Source organism: Dermacentor andersoni, chromosome 1 (assembly GCF_023375885.2).
Source record: "Dermacentor andersoni chromosome 1, qqDerAnde1_hic_scaffold, whole genome shotgun sequence".
NCBI classification, from domain to species: domain Eukaryota; kingdom Metazoa; phylum Arthropoda; class Arachnida; order Ixodida; family Ixodidae; genus Dermacentor; species Dermacentor andersoni.
Genome location: NC_092814.1, coordinates 143261962 through 143281482, shown reverse-complemented (window position 1 = coordinate 143281482; position 19521 = coordinate 143261962). Strand labels below are relative to the sequence as shown.

General features: G+C 44.9%; 1 protein-coding gene across 1 annotated transcript; it reads left to right on the top strand.

Moving 5' to 3' along the window:
• The first annotated feature begins 10062 nt into the window (after positions 1–10062).
• On the top strand, positions 10063–17854 carry LOC126544622 (uncharacterized). The gene is made up of 4 exons (XM_072287916.1): positions 10063–10071; positions 12673–12745; positions 15823–15863; positions 17447–17854. The coding sequence occupies exons 1-4, from the start codon at positions 10063–10065 to the stop codon at positions 17852–17854; spliced, it is 531 nt and encodes a 176-aa protein (XP_072144017.1).
• Positions 17855–19521: the final 1667 nt, after the last annotated feature.

The following is a 19521-nucleotide window of genomic DNA, read 5'->3' as shown; positions in this document are numbered from 1 at the left end:
TGTTTCCATCCCTAAGATGTGTAGTAATTTGTTACAAAAGCTTTTCTTTCGTGAGTCGTTAGCATTGCGTACTGGAAAGAGAAGCAATACTGAGACACATATCATTCACGTGCATTTCATACGCCGTTGATAAGGGACGCTGCAGCAGGGGCCGCTCAAGTCTGCAGGTATTTTTCAGGATCAAAAAAGCACGCAAAGCAATTTGAATCGAGGTGCACATACAGCAACATACTCATTATCTAGGCATAGGCTATCCATAACATTAGGACTATTTATAATTTGGCTACCTCCTTCACATGAAAAATATAATAAACTTTGTCCGGTGTATATGTTCAAATGTATTGTGTTTGTGCATGGTGTTCAAGATGGAGATGTTAAAAAATCTTGCACATCAAAAACACACGTGAGGTAGCCACCGCTGGTGCTTCTAATGCGCTTGTCCTCTTTTTGTCAGTATTTGCGGAAATAAAGCAAAATTATGAACTAGAAGCTTTGCACGTCCGCACCGGCAATGATGCCGTAATTTTTAGCCACAATAAAATTTTCTGTGAAAAGATAGAGGCAACTTAAAAGAAAACTCAAATGACGTGGCTAACAGATCTATGGACACTTTAGAGGGGGGAGGGGGGGGCTAGGTTTCGGAGCCTCCCCGTAGTCTGCGCGCCTATCGCCGAAGCTACATAGTATAAGGTGAAGGCTATTCACCTATGGTAACGTTTTGACGACATCACGAAATGTGGCACTCTTAACTCCGTTACGATCCTTCTATTTAAGATATCTGACACTTTTATACTTACACAAACCTCAAATTTGTTCTATTTCATTAGCATCCAAGCAAGTCTTGTTTACTAGCGCACATCAAAATACAAGCTTTGTAATTTAACCACAAATTTTCTGGCAAGCTTCGATGTGGAGAACCAATTTTCCGGAACTTTCTTTTTTTCCTCCTACACCACGTTTCGCTCCCTATTATGAAAATAAAATGGCACTCACGCTTCAAAAAACACCAATACAAGATATATTTTGAAGACAATATTCAAAACGGGAAAAAAAATCACCGACAATTCATTTCGCGATGTTTAGAGACATCGCACCAATCACCGCACCAACTTGCACAGCCGCGATTCGCTGCGTTATATATAGACCGGCCACACAGTTGCCGCTTCGCGGCGACTGCAGCTTCTGCAACCGTAATCTTTACCGGGAAAACGCTTGCGGCTAACGCTATGCGCGAAGGCGAGCTTCCTGGTTCTTTCTTTTTTTTTACAGAAAGCTGTATAGGACTAGGGTTCCGTGCATTCTTGTTCTCCGTGAACAAAAACTATCATCATCAACGGCTCATACCCCCGCAAGCATTCATACTCCCGTAAGCAAGCAAAATAATGCAACGGCTCATAGCCCCGTAATGCAGAGGCTACAAGCACTGAGCAAAGTGAAACGAACAGTGCTTAAATTCTTTCTAATCACGCATACGACATACATAACAGCATGTCGAATACTGTCATCATCAATGGCCCATACCCCCTTGAGCAATGGCTCGTATACCCTCTTAAGCAAGCAAAAAATTCAATCACTCCACGAAAACGCTAATGAAATACCTTAAGTGGACAGGTCTTGGCAACCGTCTGTAGACTCGGTGCGAACCTTCAAATGTGCGCGAAACTGTACTCTCTCTATCTCCTCTCTCTCTTCATCCCCATACCTCTTCCCCCAGTACAGAGTAGCAAACTGGACGTGCGTCTGGTTAAACTCCCTGCCTTTTCTGTCTTCTATTTATCTCTCACTCTCTCTTCTCTCTCTCTCTTCTCTCTCTCTCATCTCTCTCTCTCTTCTCTCTCTCTCTCTCAATGACTCATAGTCCCGTAAAGTTCATCGCTACTCACTTTGCGTGAATTAGCTGCAATGACTCTACCTCTGTCGTCGTTGTCGGTGATTTCAATGTGGATGTGCCGGTGCCGTAACGGGAGCGGCTTACGCGTTCCGTGTTGCATACATATTCCTTCCGATGCCACACTGATCCAGCCTAACCGACCACCCAGCGGCGTACCTGCATCGATTTGACATTATCAAAGAATGTGATTGCAGTCGCAAGTAAAACAACGACCACCCATCAAGACAATAAATGAGTTCGTACCTTGGTTTAAAATTATGTGTCATCTCCGTGTCGTGTGCTAAACAGCTTAGCTCGTCAACCACCTTCACAAATTGGAATGGCTCATGATTTTTTCTTTCGCCCACCCGGCCAGTGCCACGAAGTTTGAGCACAGTTGTTTAGCTACTTTGAATTCGCGTTATATTGGGGCACAGAATTTGAATCTGAACAGCAGGGTGCTCTCGGCGACGGCGCTGAGCCTCCGCTTGTGCAGCTTGTTTAGCAGCAGCGTCAGACGAAGCACTTCCATCGGTTGCGTCGCTTATTGACGAGATAGAACATGAGTGCGCGTGACTCGTGCGCAGCGCATACTCTAGCGGAGGCGGTGCAGGCGAAGTAGCGTATGCGCAGTGGGTCATGTCTCGCGCGGCACTCTCCTTTCCTCCTCACCCTTTCGCCATACTTTTTCCTCCGCTGTCCTCCTCGCACTCTCTTCTCTTCGCTATCGCCTTTCTTTCAACCCTCGCTATATATATATATATATATATATATATATATATATATATATATATATATATATATATGTGTGTGTGTGTGTGTGTGTGTGTGTGTGTGTGTGTGTACACGCTCCACATTCACTTTTTCATCCTTCGCTGCATTCGTTCGCTCGGTTACGAGGGACGCGCAGACAGGCCGACGCTCAACATAGGAACAGACGCCTAAGAGCTGCACTCTAAAAGTAACGCACACTTCAATGCAAATAACGAACAGCTGAGCCCGAAACCTCGTCATCATCATCATCATCAGCCTGGTTATGCCCACTGCAGGGAAAAGGCCTCTCCCATACTTCTCCAACTACCCCGGTCATGTACTAATTTTGGCCATGTTGTCTCTGCAAACTTCTTAATCTCATCCGCCCACCTAACTTTCTGCCGCCCTCTGCTACGCTTTCCTTCCCTTGGAATCCATTCCGTAACTCTTAATGAGCATCGGTTATCTTCCCTCCTCATTACGTGTCCTGCCCATGCCCATTTCTTTTTCTTTATTTCAACTAAGATATAATTTACTCGCGTTTGTTCCCTCACCCAATCTGCTCTTTTCTTATCTCTTAACGTTACACCTATCATTCTTCTTTCCATAGCTCGTTGCGTCGTCCTCAATTTAAGTAGAACCCTTTTCGTAAGCCTCCAGGTTTCTGCCCCGTACGTGAGTACTGGTGAGACACAGCTGTTATAAACGTTTCTTTTGAGGGATAATGGCAACCTGCTGTTCATGATCTGAGAATGCCTGCCAAACGCACCCCAGCCCATTCTTATTCTTCTGATTATTTCAGTCTCATGATCCGGATCCGCGGTCACTACCTGCCCTAAGTAGATGTATGCCCTTACTACTTCTAGTGCCTCGCTAGCTATCGTAAACTGCTGTTCCCTTCCGAGACTGTTAAACATTACTTTAGTTTTCTGCAGATTAATTTTTAGACCCACCCTTCGGCTTTGCCTCTCCAGATCAGTGAGCATGCATTGCAGTTTGTCCGCTGAGTTACTAAGCAAGGCAATATCATCAGCGAATCGCAAGTTACTAAGGTATTCTCCATTAACTCTTATCCCCAATTCTTCCCAATCCAGGTCTCTGAATATCTCCTGTAAATACGCTGTGAATAGCATCGGAGAGATCGTATCTCCGTGCCTGACGCCTTTCTTTATTGGGATTTTGTTGCTTTCTTTATGGAGGACTAAGGTGGCTGTGGAGCCGCTATAGATATCTTTCAGTATTTTTACATACGGCTCGTCTACACCCTGATTCCGCAATGCCTCCATGACTGCTGAGGTTTCGACTGAATCAAACGCTTTCTCGTAATCAATAAAAGCTATATATAAAGGTTGGTTATATTCCGCACATTTTTCTATCACCTGATTGATAGTGTGAATATGGTCTATTGTTGAGTAGTCTTTACGGAATCCTGCCTGGTCCTTTGGTTGACGGAAGTCTAAGGTGTTCCTGATTCTATTTGCAATTACCTTAGTAAATACTTTGTAGGCCATGGACAGTAAACTGATGGGTCTATAATTTTTCAAGTCTTTGGCGTCCCCTTTCTTATGGATTAGGATTATGTTAGCGTTTTTCCAAGATTCCGGTACGCTCGAAGTCATGAGGCATTGCGTATACGGGGTGGCCAGTTTCTCTAGAACCATCTGCCCACCATCCTTCAACAAATCTGCTGTTACCTGATCCTCCTCAGCTGCCTTCCCCCTTTGCATAGCTCCCAAGGCTTTCTTTACTTGTTCCGGTGTTACCTGTGGGATTTCGAATTCCTCTAGACTATTCTCCCTTCCATCATATGTCGTGGGTGCCACTGGCACTGTATAAATCTCTATAGAACTCCTCAGCCACTTGAACTATCTCACCCATATTAGTAATGATATTGCCGGCTTTGTCTCTTAACGCATACATCTGATTCTTGCCAATTCCTAGTTTCTTCTTCACTGCTTTTAGGCATCCTCCGTTCCTGAGAGCATGTTCAATTCTATCCATATTATACTTCCTTATGTCAGCTGTCTTACGCTTGTTGATTAACTTCGAAAGTTCTGCCAGTTCTATTCTAGCTGTAGGGTTAGAGGCTTTCATACATTGGCGTTTCTTGATCAGATCTTTCGTCTCCTGCGATAGCTTACTGGTATCCTGTCTAACGGAGTTACCACCGACTTCTATTGCACACTCCTTAATGATGCCCACAAGATTGTCGTTCATTGCTTCAACACTAAGGTCCTCTTCCTGAGTCAAAGCCGAATGCCTGTTCTGTAGCTTGATCTGGAATTCCTCTATTTTCCCTCTTACCGCTAACTCATTGATCGACTTCTTATGTACCAACTGCTTCCGTTCCCTCCTCAGGTCTAGGCTAATTGGAGTTCTTACCATCCTATGGTCACTGCAGCGCACCTTGCTGAGCACGTCCACATCTTGTATGATGCCAGGGTTAGCGCAGAGTATGAAGTCTATTTCATTTCTAGTGTCGCCGTTCGGGCTCCTTCACGTCCACTTTCGGCTATCTCGCTTGCGGAAGAAGGTATTCATTATCCGCATATTATTCTGTTCCGCAAACTCTACTAATAACTCTCCCCTGCTATTCCTAGTGCCTATGCCATATTCCCCCACTGCCTTGTCTCCAGCCTGCTTCTTGCCTACCTTGGCATTGAAATCGCCCATCAGTATACTGTATTTTGTTTTGACTTTACCCATCGCCGATTCCACGTCTTCATAGAAGCTTTCGACTTCCTGGTCATCATGACTAGATGTAGGGGCGTAGACCTGTACAACCTTCATTTTGTACCTCTTATTAAGTTTCACAACAAGACCTGCCACCTATCCTCTATCCTGGTGCCTCTATCGTAACATGAAAAATTCTGTTGGCTAGCTTCCCCACGTGTCACCCGAAGCGGTGGCTTAGCGTGTATGGTGTTGCGCTGCTAAGCAGGAGGTCGCGGGATCAAACTCCGGCCGTGGCAGCTACATTCCGATGTGAGCGAAATACAAAAAACGCCCGTGTCCCGTGCATTGAGGGTATATCAAATTAATAATAATTAATAAGTAATCATAATTAATCCGCAGTCCCCCGCTACCGCGTGCCAAAACTACAAAGGGATTATGAGGCAAAATCCCAGAATTCAATACAATTCAATTCGCCACGTGTCAAAATCAATCACTCCAACCAAAAAGGCCGTCTCCGCGAGCTTGCAGCCATGTCGAAAGGGAGGATCGCCGGCCACGTACGACGATGTAATTAGTAAGGGAGCGTGACACGAATTGTCGCTCCATCTTGAGCAGTCACTCCTTATTAGGCTCTTCATATTAAGCGCGTGGAGAAGACTGTTTGCTGTATCTTGGAATAGGTTATGCTTATACTGTGTTCTTCACATTGCAGCTTCGCGTAGGAACGTTACGCTATGCAACTAATAAGCTGCTCAACTGCTTTAGTTTTACGCTCCGATAGGGCAAGCACGGAACTGTGTAGTGACGCATCCGCCGGGCCGGCGCCGGTCAGACCTCCTCGCTTCACACTTGGGGAGCTCCTCTCCCCGGCTGCCGCGCTTTGACAAGCGTGGGCACCAACATGCACACACACACACACACGCACACTTGAAGACACGTGGCATTGAAACATGCCTGGACGCGCTTGGCGGGGAGGCGTATCGGCGGCGCTGAACGGGCCAAAATGTCCGCCGCTTTGAACGAAGCCCCGGCGTCCGTTGCATCCGCGCCGGCTATACCGCGCGTCGTAGGCGAAACGTAACACTATTCAGGCTAGACGTAAAAGTTATTCCGATGTAGTTGAATTTGTTCACATCAACTACTTTTTGTCGGTGGGTTCCGTACTCGAAGTGCAAATGTCGTTTTTTTTTTTTTTTTTTTTTTTGTGAGCGTCATGAATACTGTCCTCTTGAAATTTTTTTACATCTGCCATAGGTCACTTTGTCCCCGGAACAGAGAAAACACATTGCTCAACATATTTTGATCATGAGTGCTGGCTATATTAGTGTATTAGATATAATCATCGGCATACAAACGAATTTTAACTGGAGTGTTCGCAATAATATTAACATCATTAATATAAATAACAAATAGGAGAGATCGAACGACTAATCCCTATGGCACACCTGAAGTTAGGTCAACAGAGCGAGACTACGCTTGATTAATTGTGATGAACTGAGAACGCATGCACAAATACCCAGCAATCCAGTAAAGCAATTCCGTATCTTTTAGAAATGCGCTCAGTTTCAAGAGAAGTTTCGTGCCACAAACCAAGTCAAAAGCTTCGCTACAATCGATGAAAATTGCGTCAACCTGGCCGCGTAGATTAAGTGTTGATGCAATGTGATGTTTAAATTCTATGAGCTGAGTAAATGTTGAGAGACCAGGTCGAAAGCCGTGTTTGATGACGCGAGTGAGAGAGAGAGAGAGAGAGAGAAAGGGACAGGAAAGACAGGGAGGCTAGGCAGTGTAAGTACACCGGCTGTCTACCTTGTGCTGGGGAAATGGGTAGGAGGAGGGAAAGAGATAAGTAGAAGGCAAGAAGGTTAACCAGAATAACGTCCGGTTGGCTACCCTACACCGGGGGAATGGGAAAGGGGAACAAAGATAACAGGGAGAGAGAGGAGGGAAGGAAAGAAGGAAATTGCGGTGAATTCGCTGACGTGTGTGGTCCCACAGAAATTGCATTAATAGTCACATATGGTCGCACAAGCCCGTCGTCCTTAAGATGGGTAATGGGTAAAGGGGATAAAAGGTGATAGAAGAAACAAATTTTAAAAAATTAAAGTGAGATATGATATTCACACAAGGACGCGCTGCTACACGCTGCAACTTTCAAAGTCGGTCGCAGAATTCACAAGCCCTTAAGCACTTGAGCAGAGCACTCAAGGCCTTGAGTGCCACAACCCTTCTGGACCAGTGTCCTAGAACGTTTGTTCTGTGAAGGGGCGATCGTCCAGTTTTTCGAGCGTAGTCACAAGCACTTTTCTTGACATAGTGTAACGGGGACAGTCACTGAGGAGGTACTTGATCGTCTCCTCGCAGCCGCAGCTGTCGCAAGCAGTGCTGTCGGTCATTCTAATGCGGAAGGAATAGGCGTTCGTTAATGTCACGCCGAGCCACAGGCGGCACAGAGGTGTTGCTTCCACTCGTGTTATCCCTGGTGGAATACGAAATTGGAGACGTGGATGGCAATCTGTGGAGACGTGTATTCGGGAATTCACTGGCGTTCCACAGAGTCTATATAAGCTCGCGTGCGTTGGAGCGAAGCCTTGGTACTGGTATAATATGGTATTGGTATAATATAGCCACCGTCGTCGGCCGATTGGGCAGCGTCATCCGCACTGTGATCTCCCGAAATTCCGCTGTGACGCGATATCCAGTGGTAGTAGATATTGTGCCCCCTATCGACTGAGTGATGGTGAATTAGTCGAATGTCTGCGACTAATTGCACGTTACGTCCGCGGTTGAAAGGGGACAGCAGACACTGGAGAGCTGCCTTCTAGTCACAAAAGAAGGACCATAACTGGGATGATTCGTGACCAATAAACTCCAGAGTAGCACGGATAACTGCGAGTTCTGCAGCCGTGGGTGAGGTAATGTGAGACGTCTTGAATTGGATGATGATAGATTTCGCGGGAATTACAACTGCTCCAGCCAAACTTTTGGTGGAGACAGAAGCGTCCGTGTAAACGTGGATGCGTTCTCTGTGCTTCTCATGCAGGAATGAAAGTACGGTTTGTTTGATGGCGAAAGATCACATCTCCGTTTTCCCTTTGCTGGCAGGAATGGCAAGAAGGGCTTGGGGTGTATGCAGGTACCACAGCGGTAGAGACGATTGTGCTGTAGTCGTGAGGTTCGACGGTAAAGCTCGATGGTTGGTAACAATAATCCTGCTAAACGCTGAACGAGATTGAGCGGCAGGAAGGGAGGCGAGATGATGGGATAGAAGTCGGGCAAAGCGCCTGATGTACATTCTTACAGCGTCGACTTGAATGTACCTATTGAAGGGGTGGTCATGCACCACGGTTTTGTTGCTGGCGTAGATGCACACCTGGGAAGGCCAAGGCATATTTGCAGAGCTTGAACTTACACAGACTGGAAAGCACGTAGGTTGATTCTACCGGTCCCACCCAGTACAGGTAAGCTATATCGTAGGAGACCCAGTAGTAGTGCGTTGTAGAGTTGAAGCATCGCCCTCACAGACGCACCCCATGACTTTCCCTTGAGAAATCTGAGGAGATAGGTTATCATGGCTACCTTCTCTTTCAAGTAAGAGGCATGAAGACTCCCGGAAAGGTCTCGATCTATTATCAGTCCTAGAAAGCGGAGCGTCTTCTCGTAGGTGATCGGCTGTCCATTAATTCTGACGACGTACGGTCTCATTAATTTTATCGATAAAGCGACCATAGAGCACTTCTCTAGGACACCTCCAGACCTCGTACTCGAATATTAGCTGGTGTTAGTGTTGCCGCTTTTTGGAGTTTGGCATGAACTTGGTGACGGGTCGCTGCTGATAACCAAATGTATATATCGTCTGCATAGATCAACGCATGAACGGATTGCGGAAGGAAATGAACCAGGTCGATAATAAATAAAGTAATAATATTAATAAATAAAATAATAATAATAAAGTGGGGCTCAAGGGTCCTCCATGTGGTACGCCACAGTCGGTTTTATGTTGGGATGTCCCACCATCCTCTGTTTGCACAAAGAACGACCTGTCCTTCAAGTAGCGGAATATCCATCTAAAACCAGGCCACCTAGGCCATCTCCCAAGGCGTCCAGGATGGCTGGATGACTTATGTAGTCATAAGCGCCTTTAGCGTCCAGCAATATCGCCGCTGACAGTCTCCTTAGACTTCTTTCGACCTGAACACACAAGACAAGATCTATGACGATGTCTATAGAAGAGCGTCCGCGTAGGAAGGCTGCCATAGCGTCAGGGTATATCTCGTAATGTTCTAGATGCCACTCTAGACGTGTCAGTACCGTCCTCTTCATCAATTCTACTGACCATCACTACTGACCATCACTTCTACTGGACAACTGACCAGAAAAATGGGAGGATAAAACCTGGAAAATCACCCTTAGACGGGGTGTCTAAGGGCGATTTTTCAGGTTTGTGCAAAGGCACAAGGCCGCTGGACTTCCATGCAGCAGGAACCACACCTTCGTGCCATGAATTGTCAACGCTAGAAAACCGCATTACACTTTAGGTATGCTACAATATGTTTGCGAATGATGTGTTCAAGAAGCTTACATGATGATAAAAGCAGAGATATTGGCCTATAATTGATTAAAACTTGTTTGCTGCCCGACGTAAATGCAGTAATAACGTTACAGCATATTTCCATATGAGAGGAACGGAACAGGTGCCTAGTAGCTTAGTAAATATTACTGTTAGGTAGCGGGTGTTCTCTTCGGAGTATCTGTTTAAGAACATGGTTGAGGTATACCGTCTTTTTAGATTCGTCAATTTTAAGTAAAATATTGTGCACACCTGCACAATGTGCAACAATGTCTGGTAATGCGGGGAACGGACAAGAAACATTAAAGACAGGGCTATTGTCATTATCTTATCCAGAGACGGACTCAAAGTACTCATTACAGGTTCAAGCGATGATCAATGGGTCGGAGCACGGTTGATTGCAGATAAATGATGGTTAACTGCGGGTTGACTTATTTCCAAAATTTGGATGGATTTTCCTTAATGAAAATCCCTAGGGTATTGTTATAGTAAAATCCTTTGGCCTCCTGCATCTTTCCTCTCTTTTTTTTTCCTTTTTTTTTTTTGAGCGAAGGCTTAAGCGAGCATAGCAAGTGGCTACGGCATTTATCAGTCTTGTTACGCCACAAAGGCGTTTGATTCGGCGGGGTACCTGGATAATTTCTCCTGTATGCCAGGAGAAATTTCGTTTAACACATTTCCTCGGGACAAATTTAGCAACGCATTCGCCTACAATATTGCAGTACTTATCAACCAACTCATCAACACTACTATGATAACTAAGGAATGAGAATTCATCATACGACGCCGCCAGTACGGCAAGAATCGAGTCGTCATTTGCAAGATTAAAGTCGGTTACCGTCTTTAGTGACTGTCTGCTGCGCACCCATGCAAGTTTTAATCTGTACCCCGCGGTGGCTTAGCGGCTATGGTGCTGCGCTGCTAAGCACGAGGTCGCGGGATCGAATCCCAGCCGCGGCGGCCGCATTTCGTTGGGGGCGCAAGGCAAAAAACGCCCTTGCCCCGTGCATTTAGGGCTCGTTAAAGATCCCCTGGTGGCCAAATTTAGTCTGGAGTCCCCCACTACGACGTGCCTCATAATCAAATTGTGACTTTCGCACTAAAAGCTCCAGAATTCAGTTCTTTCCAAAGAAGCTCCAACGCCGTATATATCACTTGGACATTAGAATACGCCAACCATGCGCTGACAGAAATAAGACCTGCAGGAGCACGAGGCTCGCACACACGACGGCCAGACCGAAAAAAAAGGGGGTGCTTTTGCTTTGTCTAGTTTCCAAACGATGAAAAGCTCAGAAAATACTGGCCCGTTCGTGTCCGAATTTCATCAAGAAGACATTTGGTAGATTGTATCGTGTTTTGCTAATTTAGGCGGCGATGCATGGCTTACCTGGGATGGTTGCTCAGTGGCTATGGTGTGGGGCTGCTGAGCACGAGGTCGCGGGATCGAATCCCGGCCGCGGCGGCCACATTTCGATGGGGGCGAAATGCGAAAACACCCGTGTACTTAGATTTAGGTGCACGTTAAAGAACTCCAGGCGGTCGAAATTTCCGGCGTGCCTCATAATCAGAAAGTGGTTTTGGCACGTTAAACCCCATAATTTAATTTTTAATGCATGGCTTATTCGTCAAGAACAAAGAAACGCATGTAATCGTCTGTGGCAACTTCCGCGAAAACTGCAGCCGTTACTCCCCACTCAGCCGTCAACCTCCCGCAAGGTCTTTCTCCTTGCCGCTCAGATACTGTCATTAGAGTTGGCCATCCGACTTTTTAAGGCGTTTGCTTTGGTCATGTGAAAGACGACGGTGCAATCACATTTAGAGGAGCCGGCAAGGCATACCGAACCGAAGCGTGTGCGCGATTGGTTGAAACATAGCACTGAATAGTAGCTCCGTATTAGATTCAAACTCAAACAAGCCAGTGGATTAGACTTAAGTATACGTGTCCGTATAGCTGTGCCACACTGCTCAACCAAACCGGATGATTACGATGATGATGACCTTAAGAATTATGGAGGAAGGGAAAAAATACGAGGGAGCATGGCGTCAGGCAGCTAACCTCGGCAAGGTAACGACGCCGCACCACATTTTTTTCTGGGTCCATTTGCCCATTTACTCGCGGGTAAATAGGCCACTACATGGTTGCCGGGCTTTTCAAGACACTGTTTGGTTCGCGGTAGCGTTTAGTTACACCTTTTTCACGATCGCCCTCGCACCCGCTCTCCGCTTTACTTTTCCCCGTGCTCTCAACACGCTCGGCGGCTAGAAATTATACCGCTTGCCTATGACGTAGTGAGAGCCTATTGCCCGTGACCCTCACTTTATATTTTTTATGACTATGTTTCAAAAATAAACGTGTTGCTTCCTTCTAGTCTTCTTCTTTTCTCCATATCAAAGGCATTGGCGCTTACCCACTCAAGGTGATTGGCCAAGATTCGGCTAGCTTTCAAAAATGCATTAGAGGGATTGACTCAAAAGTAATAATAATAATAATAATAGTAGTAGTAGTAGTAGTCGTAGTAGTAGTAGTAGTAGTAGTAGCAGTAGTAGTAGTAGTAGTAGTAGTAGTAGTAGTAGTAGTAGTAGTAGTAGTAGTAGTAGTAATGAAAATATATGCGATCGTTTTTTATGGCTTTCTCTTTTTTCACTTAAGCCAAGAAAGAAAAATCAATGCCCAATCCACTGACAAATATTAACATTTAATTGGTTAACAAAACGACCCAACCATTCGGAAATTCGTCACGGAGAAGTCCTCCAAAGGTCTGTCTAAACATTTTTGCAAGACTGACTTAATTCCTCTTTGCAGCTAATCCTGTACACCACGACTCAGGCTGCCCAAACGAATCGGAACATGGAAGCTTTAATTGGTTACCTCTGCGGTAAGTTCACCTGCAGTACCTGCGCACATCCATTTTCATAAATGTTCCCATTGTTTCCACCACTTCACAGCGGGGCCTGCGTACCCATTTGCTTGCGAATATACGTGTCTGTTTCGCTTGTATGACACCAACAGCATGTAGCGATTTCATATCGACGAGGGCAACGGTGACGATTCGGGATGTTTGTTCCCAACAGATATGTACGCGACTGATAAAGGCTCGTGCAGTTACAGTCAGGTGGCTTTAATTTATTTATATACTTACTACAAGTACCTACAGCCCAAAAAGGCATTATTGTTTCGAGCTTACATTGGAGAGAGAGAGGGGGGGCGGCTACAATGTTATAGGAAACAAAAGCGACAAACATAAGTTAAAAGTGAATAAGTACAAAAATAGCCACAACAAACAATATTACCGGACATTTGAGAAAAGGCGAACGAGATGAAGGAACAAAAAATTAAGTGCTAGAGAACATACTTCATACGGCAATAAAAAAAAATAACGTGCATCGACTACTTCCCGTGGTAGCGCATTCTCGTCGTTAATTGTGCGAGCAAAAAGATGAATACTTCAGCGTGTTAAAGTTAATATTTCTCGTGCAATCTCCTCTTATATGAGGGCTTGAGATAAATGTTTCTACCAATGCCGGCTAGATTCTGGCAGTCCTGAACAAAAAAAAATTTCCGGTGTAACGTCAGTCTACAGGAGGCTAACGGCTTCCAGCCAAGGTCCCTAATGATGTGAAATATTTTCATATAAAAATTCCAATTAACTCTGACGAATATAGCAGAACGATTTAATACCCTCTTTATTTTGTCTACAAGGGCACCTGTAAACTGAACCCATGCTATACATGCAAATTTAAGTATGGTGTCGTTTTCTAATGACTTTGGGACATGCTTAAGTCTGCGTTGAAAAAAAGTTCAGTAACTTTGTAGCCTTGTTTGATATTGTCAACATGCGCAACCTTGCCCAGAGCATCAGTAATGGTGAAGCCGAGATACTTAACTCTGCCTATTTTATTGGACTGATTCCTCATTAAAAAAATACGCGCTTTGCACTTTAACTTTCTCATTCGTGAAAAGAATGTGCTAACACGTGGTTGTTATCTTCCATTTATTGCACCAAGAAAGAAATTTGATCAAGTCAGGCTTTAATACATTGACATCATTGTGAGATTTAACGCAATGTTTGGTGTATAGCCTAATGGCGGATTGAATTCTATCCGGCAAGTGATTAACTTTGAGAAAAAATAATAGACCGAGCACTGATTAACAGGTAACAAATTCGCGGGGGACGATGACGAGCCGCTCATCACAACGCGTTGTTGTGATGAGATGTGATAAGCTATCCAAGCAGTGAGTCTGGCATGCGTATGAACGATATTTTATGCAACAATAAATTTGCAATACGACATCAAATCTTTTATTTAACCTAGAGAAATCAGGTCCATTTGTACAGCATTGATGGTTCTGAATTCTATGCCATATATAAATTCCGTGAGGTGCGTTGTGGAGGAAAAAATATGAGCGAAAAATCATATTGAGCTCACGCGGGAGAGGGTTTTACTGAAGATGCTTATTAGGACTTCAGTAGACTACATGTCCAAGTGAAGGCTATTTGATTCATTTTACGAACTATACTCAAACAGCGCGACTAATACATGGACACCCAGAGACACAAATACCACGCAAGAAGAGCGCTTGTTCTGTGGTGTTTGCGTCTCTGTGTGTGCTTGTATCAGTTGCACTGTTTTAGTATACTTCCGAAGATGTCCAAGTGTTTCACAGCAGATGGAGGTAGATTACACCGGTGTGTAATCCTAAACGCTGCTCCGATCACCAGCTTATTAATGCGCATCACATTTGCTAATTTCTAGTCCTTGGATAGTTTTTGACACTGCCACGATTTGTTAAATGTCACGTCTAAATAAAGCGAAATGTGTGCACCAAAACGCTCCAGTATTTGGCTTGCTATGCCGTCAGGACCATAAGCTGTATATGGGCATAAATTTCCGAGTTTATTTCGGACATGTCCATGGTTCTTATTTATGCCGAATTAAAACGTACTCTTGACACGATTCTGATTACAAATTAAACCCCATATTTTGTTTTCATCGTTTGTAACTTAAGATTAATCTTGGAAGTCACTGGTATAAGAAAAAGAGCTTCTGACCCGGCGTTTTATTCTCTGTTCTACCTTCGGACACGGAGGAACTCCAATAACATGTAACGAATGTTGGGAAAGCTTAAGTGGCTTGGAGGCGCTCGCACAAAAAGAAATCGCGGGAAAAGTGACGAAAGATGAAGCAAGAAAGGTGAGTGGACCGGATACTACTAGAGGTTACGCCAGGCCATCTTCGTGCAACGCCATACATAAGCGCGCCAAAATAACCTTGCCTGAGAAAAAAAAAAACATTTTAAAGAACAAGGGTGGTCCTGCAACTCCTAATGAGTTTTGGCGGGTTCGTTGCCTACATCTCGTTATTCCCAGTCCTGCACTAAGCCTCGCTACGGCCTAGAGCAATTCAGCATAGTCTGGCGTGTCATTTTAGCAACGTTTCTTTCGCCTTGATCCGCCTTAACTCTGGCTGACAGCGAAACGCGCAATTTTCTTTGTATCCCCACGTGGTTTTCAATTTTCGAACTGATTCGGAAAGTATGAACTCTTCAGTACGAACCTAAAAACACAAAATCTGTGAATAGGCAGTTCGTCGAGCGATTGCACAAAATATTGTGTTGAGAATGACCGTTCACTATTTGTTTCCGAAGGTGGCTGCTCCTGATTAAGACGCATTACGGGATCGGCTGAAATTCTTTTTCAAACTTTTTACGTATGAAGTGCGATTATTCAGCTCCTGCCATCGCTGTTCTGTTTCAGAAACTCTATTTTGGGAGAGTTTAAGCTGTTTCTGTTTCATGAGTTTGTTTGGTTTTTCTTTATACAGGTACCTTTATTATCTTCCATCAAAGCAAATTTTCGAGCCCCAATATCAATTTATTTCATGTTTGCCCCTTGTTTTTCTCTAGTATTTTCCGTTTATGATGTTCCTTCTTGTTGCTTTTGGTCCTTTTCAGTCGGAGCCTTTGTGATGCACGCTGCTGTTGCTGATACCAGGGTAAGGTACTGAGCTTGCATTTCTTCGGCAGCGTTACTCTCAGCCTCGCATATATAGTCGTGGTCACAAGCAAAATAGCGCAACATTCATAATGCTACGCGAACCGTTGACAGCGTTCCGACAGTATGCCTATAGCGTGGTGATCGCACGCTTGTATTAAGGACCTTTCAATTGAAAGGTCCATACTCGCCGCCAGACCGCGATGCCGTACTCTGTATTGTTCTAAGCGTATGTAAGCAACCGGTAGAATGCAGCGGCAATCGCAACACGCGTTTTCTTCACATGCTTGGCCCAGCCCAGAGAAGAGTGCTCGCATTTCGTAAAGTGTTTTCTTTCAATTCTGTGTGTTTCCTTCAAACGTGTGCGAATATTCTAAATTCTGAATACGAATCGAACGGCAAAGACTATTCGATTCGTATGCGATTCGAGAATTGATAGTTCAAGATCGTATGAAATACGTTTTTGTTCTAAAATAAGGGATATAATAACCCTTATTGGAGCCTACAGGGAGAAATACAAATGCAAGTGGTCACTGTTGCAAATGACTCTGCTGCAGGGTAGCCGCGCTTACTGCGCAGAGTCACAAGTTGCGGACACAAACGCATCAAGTAGCAAACATTTGCGCACTATATTTTAGGTATTCAATAAGGCTGCATCGCCTCTAGGGCAGCTTAAGCACTTGCTTTCTCTGTTTAGGCAAAGCAATCTACTGTATGTAAGATATCATAAAGTTGGCACTCCTTTAAAGCTATGTGCGGTGCTTTACTATTACTTTGCTTTTTTTTTCAACCACCACACGTCTTTACATTCTTTGTGCATCACGGTGCATGTGATAGCATGCTGTCTCTGCATTTCATTACTCGTATTGTGATTGTGTGCCAGATACAGTCACTTTCAGTTGTCTCTCATTTATAAGCTTCTCATTTGACCGGATGTCAAGTCCAGAGTAGCATTACATGTATAAAATAGTATAAATACTTCTTCCTTCTTTTTTTTCAAATGCTCTCCACATAATCTATGTAGTTCGCTTTTTTAATAAATTACAAGGTTTTTGGTATTCTATTCGCAATTTGAAGATTGTTTTATTTGAGAGATATTCGTATTTAGTTCGATTTTGAAAGTTCGTTATTCAATTACCTCTTGAAATTTTCTTGTCATCCCTCGCACCGAGTAGACGGTCCTGTCGAAAACAGCATGAAACATTCGCAAACACTTTTTTTTAATCCACTGGGAAAAGAATCGTTACGAAGCCTGGCCCGACGTGCTTTGAGCTGCGATATAAAGAACGAGAGGTTGTTTCTAAAGATCTCTCCAGGAGCTGCTTCGTCGTGAGTGCGTGCTGACCAGCACAGAAGGACTGAAGGCGCACACTCGTTTCACGCTGTTGCAACGGTTCGATGAACACCTGTTCTGGCTTGACAGCGAATAAGCATACTCGCCACTTGCTGTGTGCGTGGCCGCGGTGCGTATACACCTTCGGCACCATTTGCCCTTTCTGCGCCAAGTGAACTTGGGGGCTGCGCGCATAATGGTGGCCACAGAGGTTATAGCCAAACTACAGGCGCGACTTACTGGCTGCGCAGGTGAAGCGGCTTGCATACGAGCTCGCAGACGGCGCCAATCTTGTCGTGGGGCCCGTGGCGAAAACCTTCAGGTGCCGGCGCAGTGGCTACTTCGCCGACGTGTTCAATTACTGCCGGGTGTACCACGTGTGCCACAAGGTGCGCCACGCCGACGGCTCTTCCGAGATGCAACACTTCAGCTTCTTCTGCGGCAACCAGACGGTGTTCAACCAGCTGAGCCTGACTTGCACCTATCCGGAGGATGCTGTGCCTTGTCGCAAAGCACCAAACTTCTTCTATCTCAACGATCGCATTGGCATCGAGAACGCGCTCTTACTCACTGACACTGACGTTGGTCTTGTCAAAGCAGCAGGGTTCGGTACCAGGCTTTCTGGCGGCGGTCGGACGGCGTCGCAATTGTTTGGATAGCCGCCGGCTGTTTGTCTTTCTATTTAAGATGCAAGGTGCTTAAAGGTAGGCAAAGCCCAAACTCAAGTATGTGCCCTACTCGCCTCTAGCATTAAGCTCACCGAATAGTTCATAGCGCATAACCGCCTACTCCCCACTCCTCCCCCTCCGTCACTCCCTCCCTCCTTCCTCCATTACCCCTCAGATATAGTCACAAACTGCCAAAGTAAGCGGAAAGGTAACCCTTCTTTGCCCACTGTATCCGAAGTCGACAGGCCCATCCTTTCCTCAATTCACTTCTATCCATGCTCGTAGAAAAATGAGAAGACAAAGAAGCCAACACGCACCACAGGACATACGAAATGGTGCGTGTTAGCTTCTTTGTCTTCTTTAGCTGTGCTGTTTTGGTTTACCCTGAAGAAACCAACCAGCCCTCACCGACATGATATTCTTGTTCACTTTGTCAAAGTTGTCTTCATCAGCCAAGGTTATTTGCCGATTTCCTGCCAGCAAGACTGGCTTTGAACATTTTTTTTTTTTTTTGCTTAGTAGCTTCGAATATCACTCTCATACCACAAACCATTAGATATTTTTCTTCGAACGTTCTTATTTGAATCAATTCAAAAATTTTCTCGTATAACATGCGCAATTTTTTCCTGCGCTTATAATACATAGAACGTGAGTGCAATGCGCTCAGTTCATCACCACAACTTAAGGTTTTTCGTTAAGCCATTAAGCCGCAGATAAGTGCGCTACACGGAACACACAATCCTTCCATCCGTTACCGGCCTAATTAACTGTTTCGCAGGAAGAAATCCTTTCCCAAAGATCCATCATTACCATTCCACTGTGGAAACGGAACCCACGTGCCTCGCCTATAGACAGGCACGCAATTCATGAAATCTCGAGATCTCATCTAATACCCTGCTGCTCTCGACTCACTTACATTAGGGCTGAATGTTGCGAGGATCAGTTTCCAATCGCCGTCTGTTTGAACCCAAAACGCCTTAGCACACTCTGCTGCCTTCGTCAGGTCCAGGACACGACAACAATGCCCTCGTAGTGCAGGGCGGTCTCTCCGCAAAATACTTGAGCTTACCATAATACCGTCGTTCGTTGCTACTATTTAAGGGGCCCCTTTTATGTAAATACAAGACTACCTACATGTATTCGCATTATCTATTGGCTTTTTTTATGTATAGGGGGAAAGCAACACGCAATTCTTATTTTAACTCAGTAAAAAAAGCACCAGTTGATGAAATTATTACGCAATATTCCTTATCTCATTTGACTTGGTTGCAAGGGCGAAAAGCGTAATGCGCAAGCAGATTCTTCAGCAACCTTCAAAAGTACTAAACTTGTATTATGGGTGTGCTACTGTGTCTGATACTCCAATATATTGGCATATGGATGTTTAAAATGTTTTAAGCTCACTCTTGGACTCAGACGAATGCAGGCTCTCTCTCCTCGTCCAGCATATGTGCAGTGATGGCATGTGTGGCGAATATCCGGATGTGAAGTTCTCTTTGGCGATCAAGGAGGCCTTCTAGGTTTTTTTCGTTGGAAATTTATTAACTGGAAACACATCTTTGTGTTTCTCATGTCACCGCTGCGACGGCGGTCACGGCCTCGTGCAAAATTCCCATCATGTCAACCATTGCTCTTCCCCATCGGATTTCTTCATTGGC

What these genes read in the sequence shown, in the direction of transcription:
- LOC126544622 (XM_072287916.1), top strand. An exon ending in TTTAATTGGTTACCTCTGCG is followed by an intron (nt 12,746 to 15,822) that starts GTAAGTTCACCT and finishes GGTCCTTTTCAG; the next exon opens with TCGGAGCCTTTGTGATGCAC. An exon ending in CTGCTGTTGCTGATACCAGG is followed by an intron (nt 15,864 to 17,446) that starts GTAAGGTACTGA and finishes CTGGCTGCGCAG; the next exon opens with GTGAAGCGGCTTGCATACGA.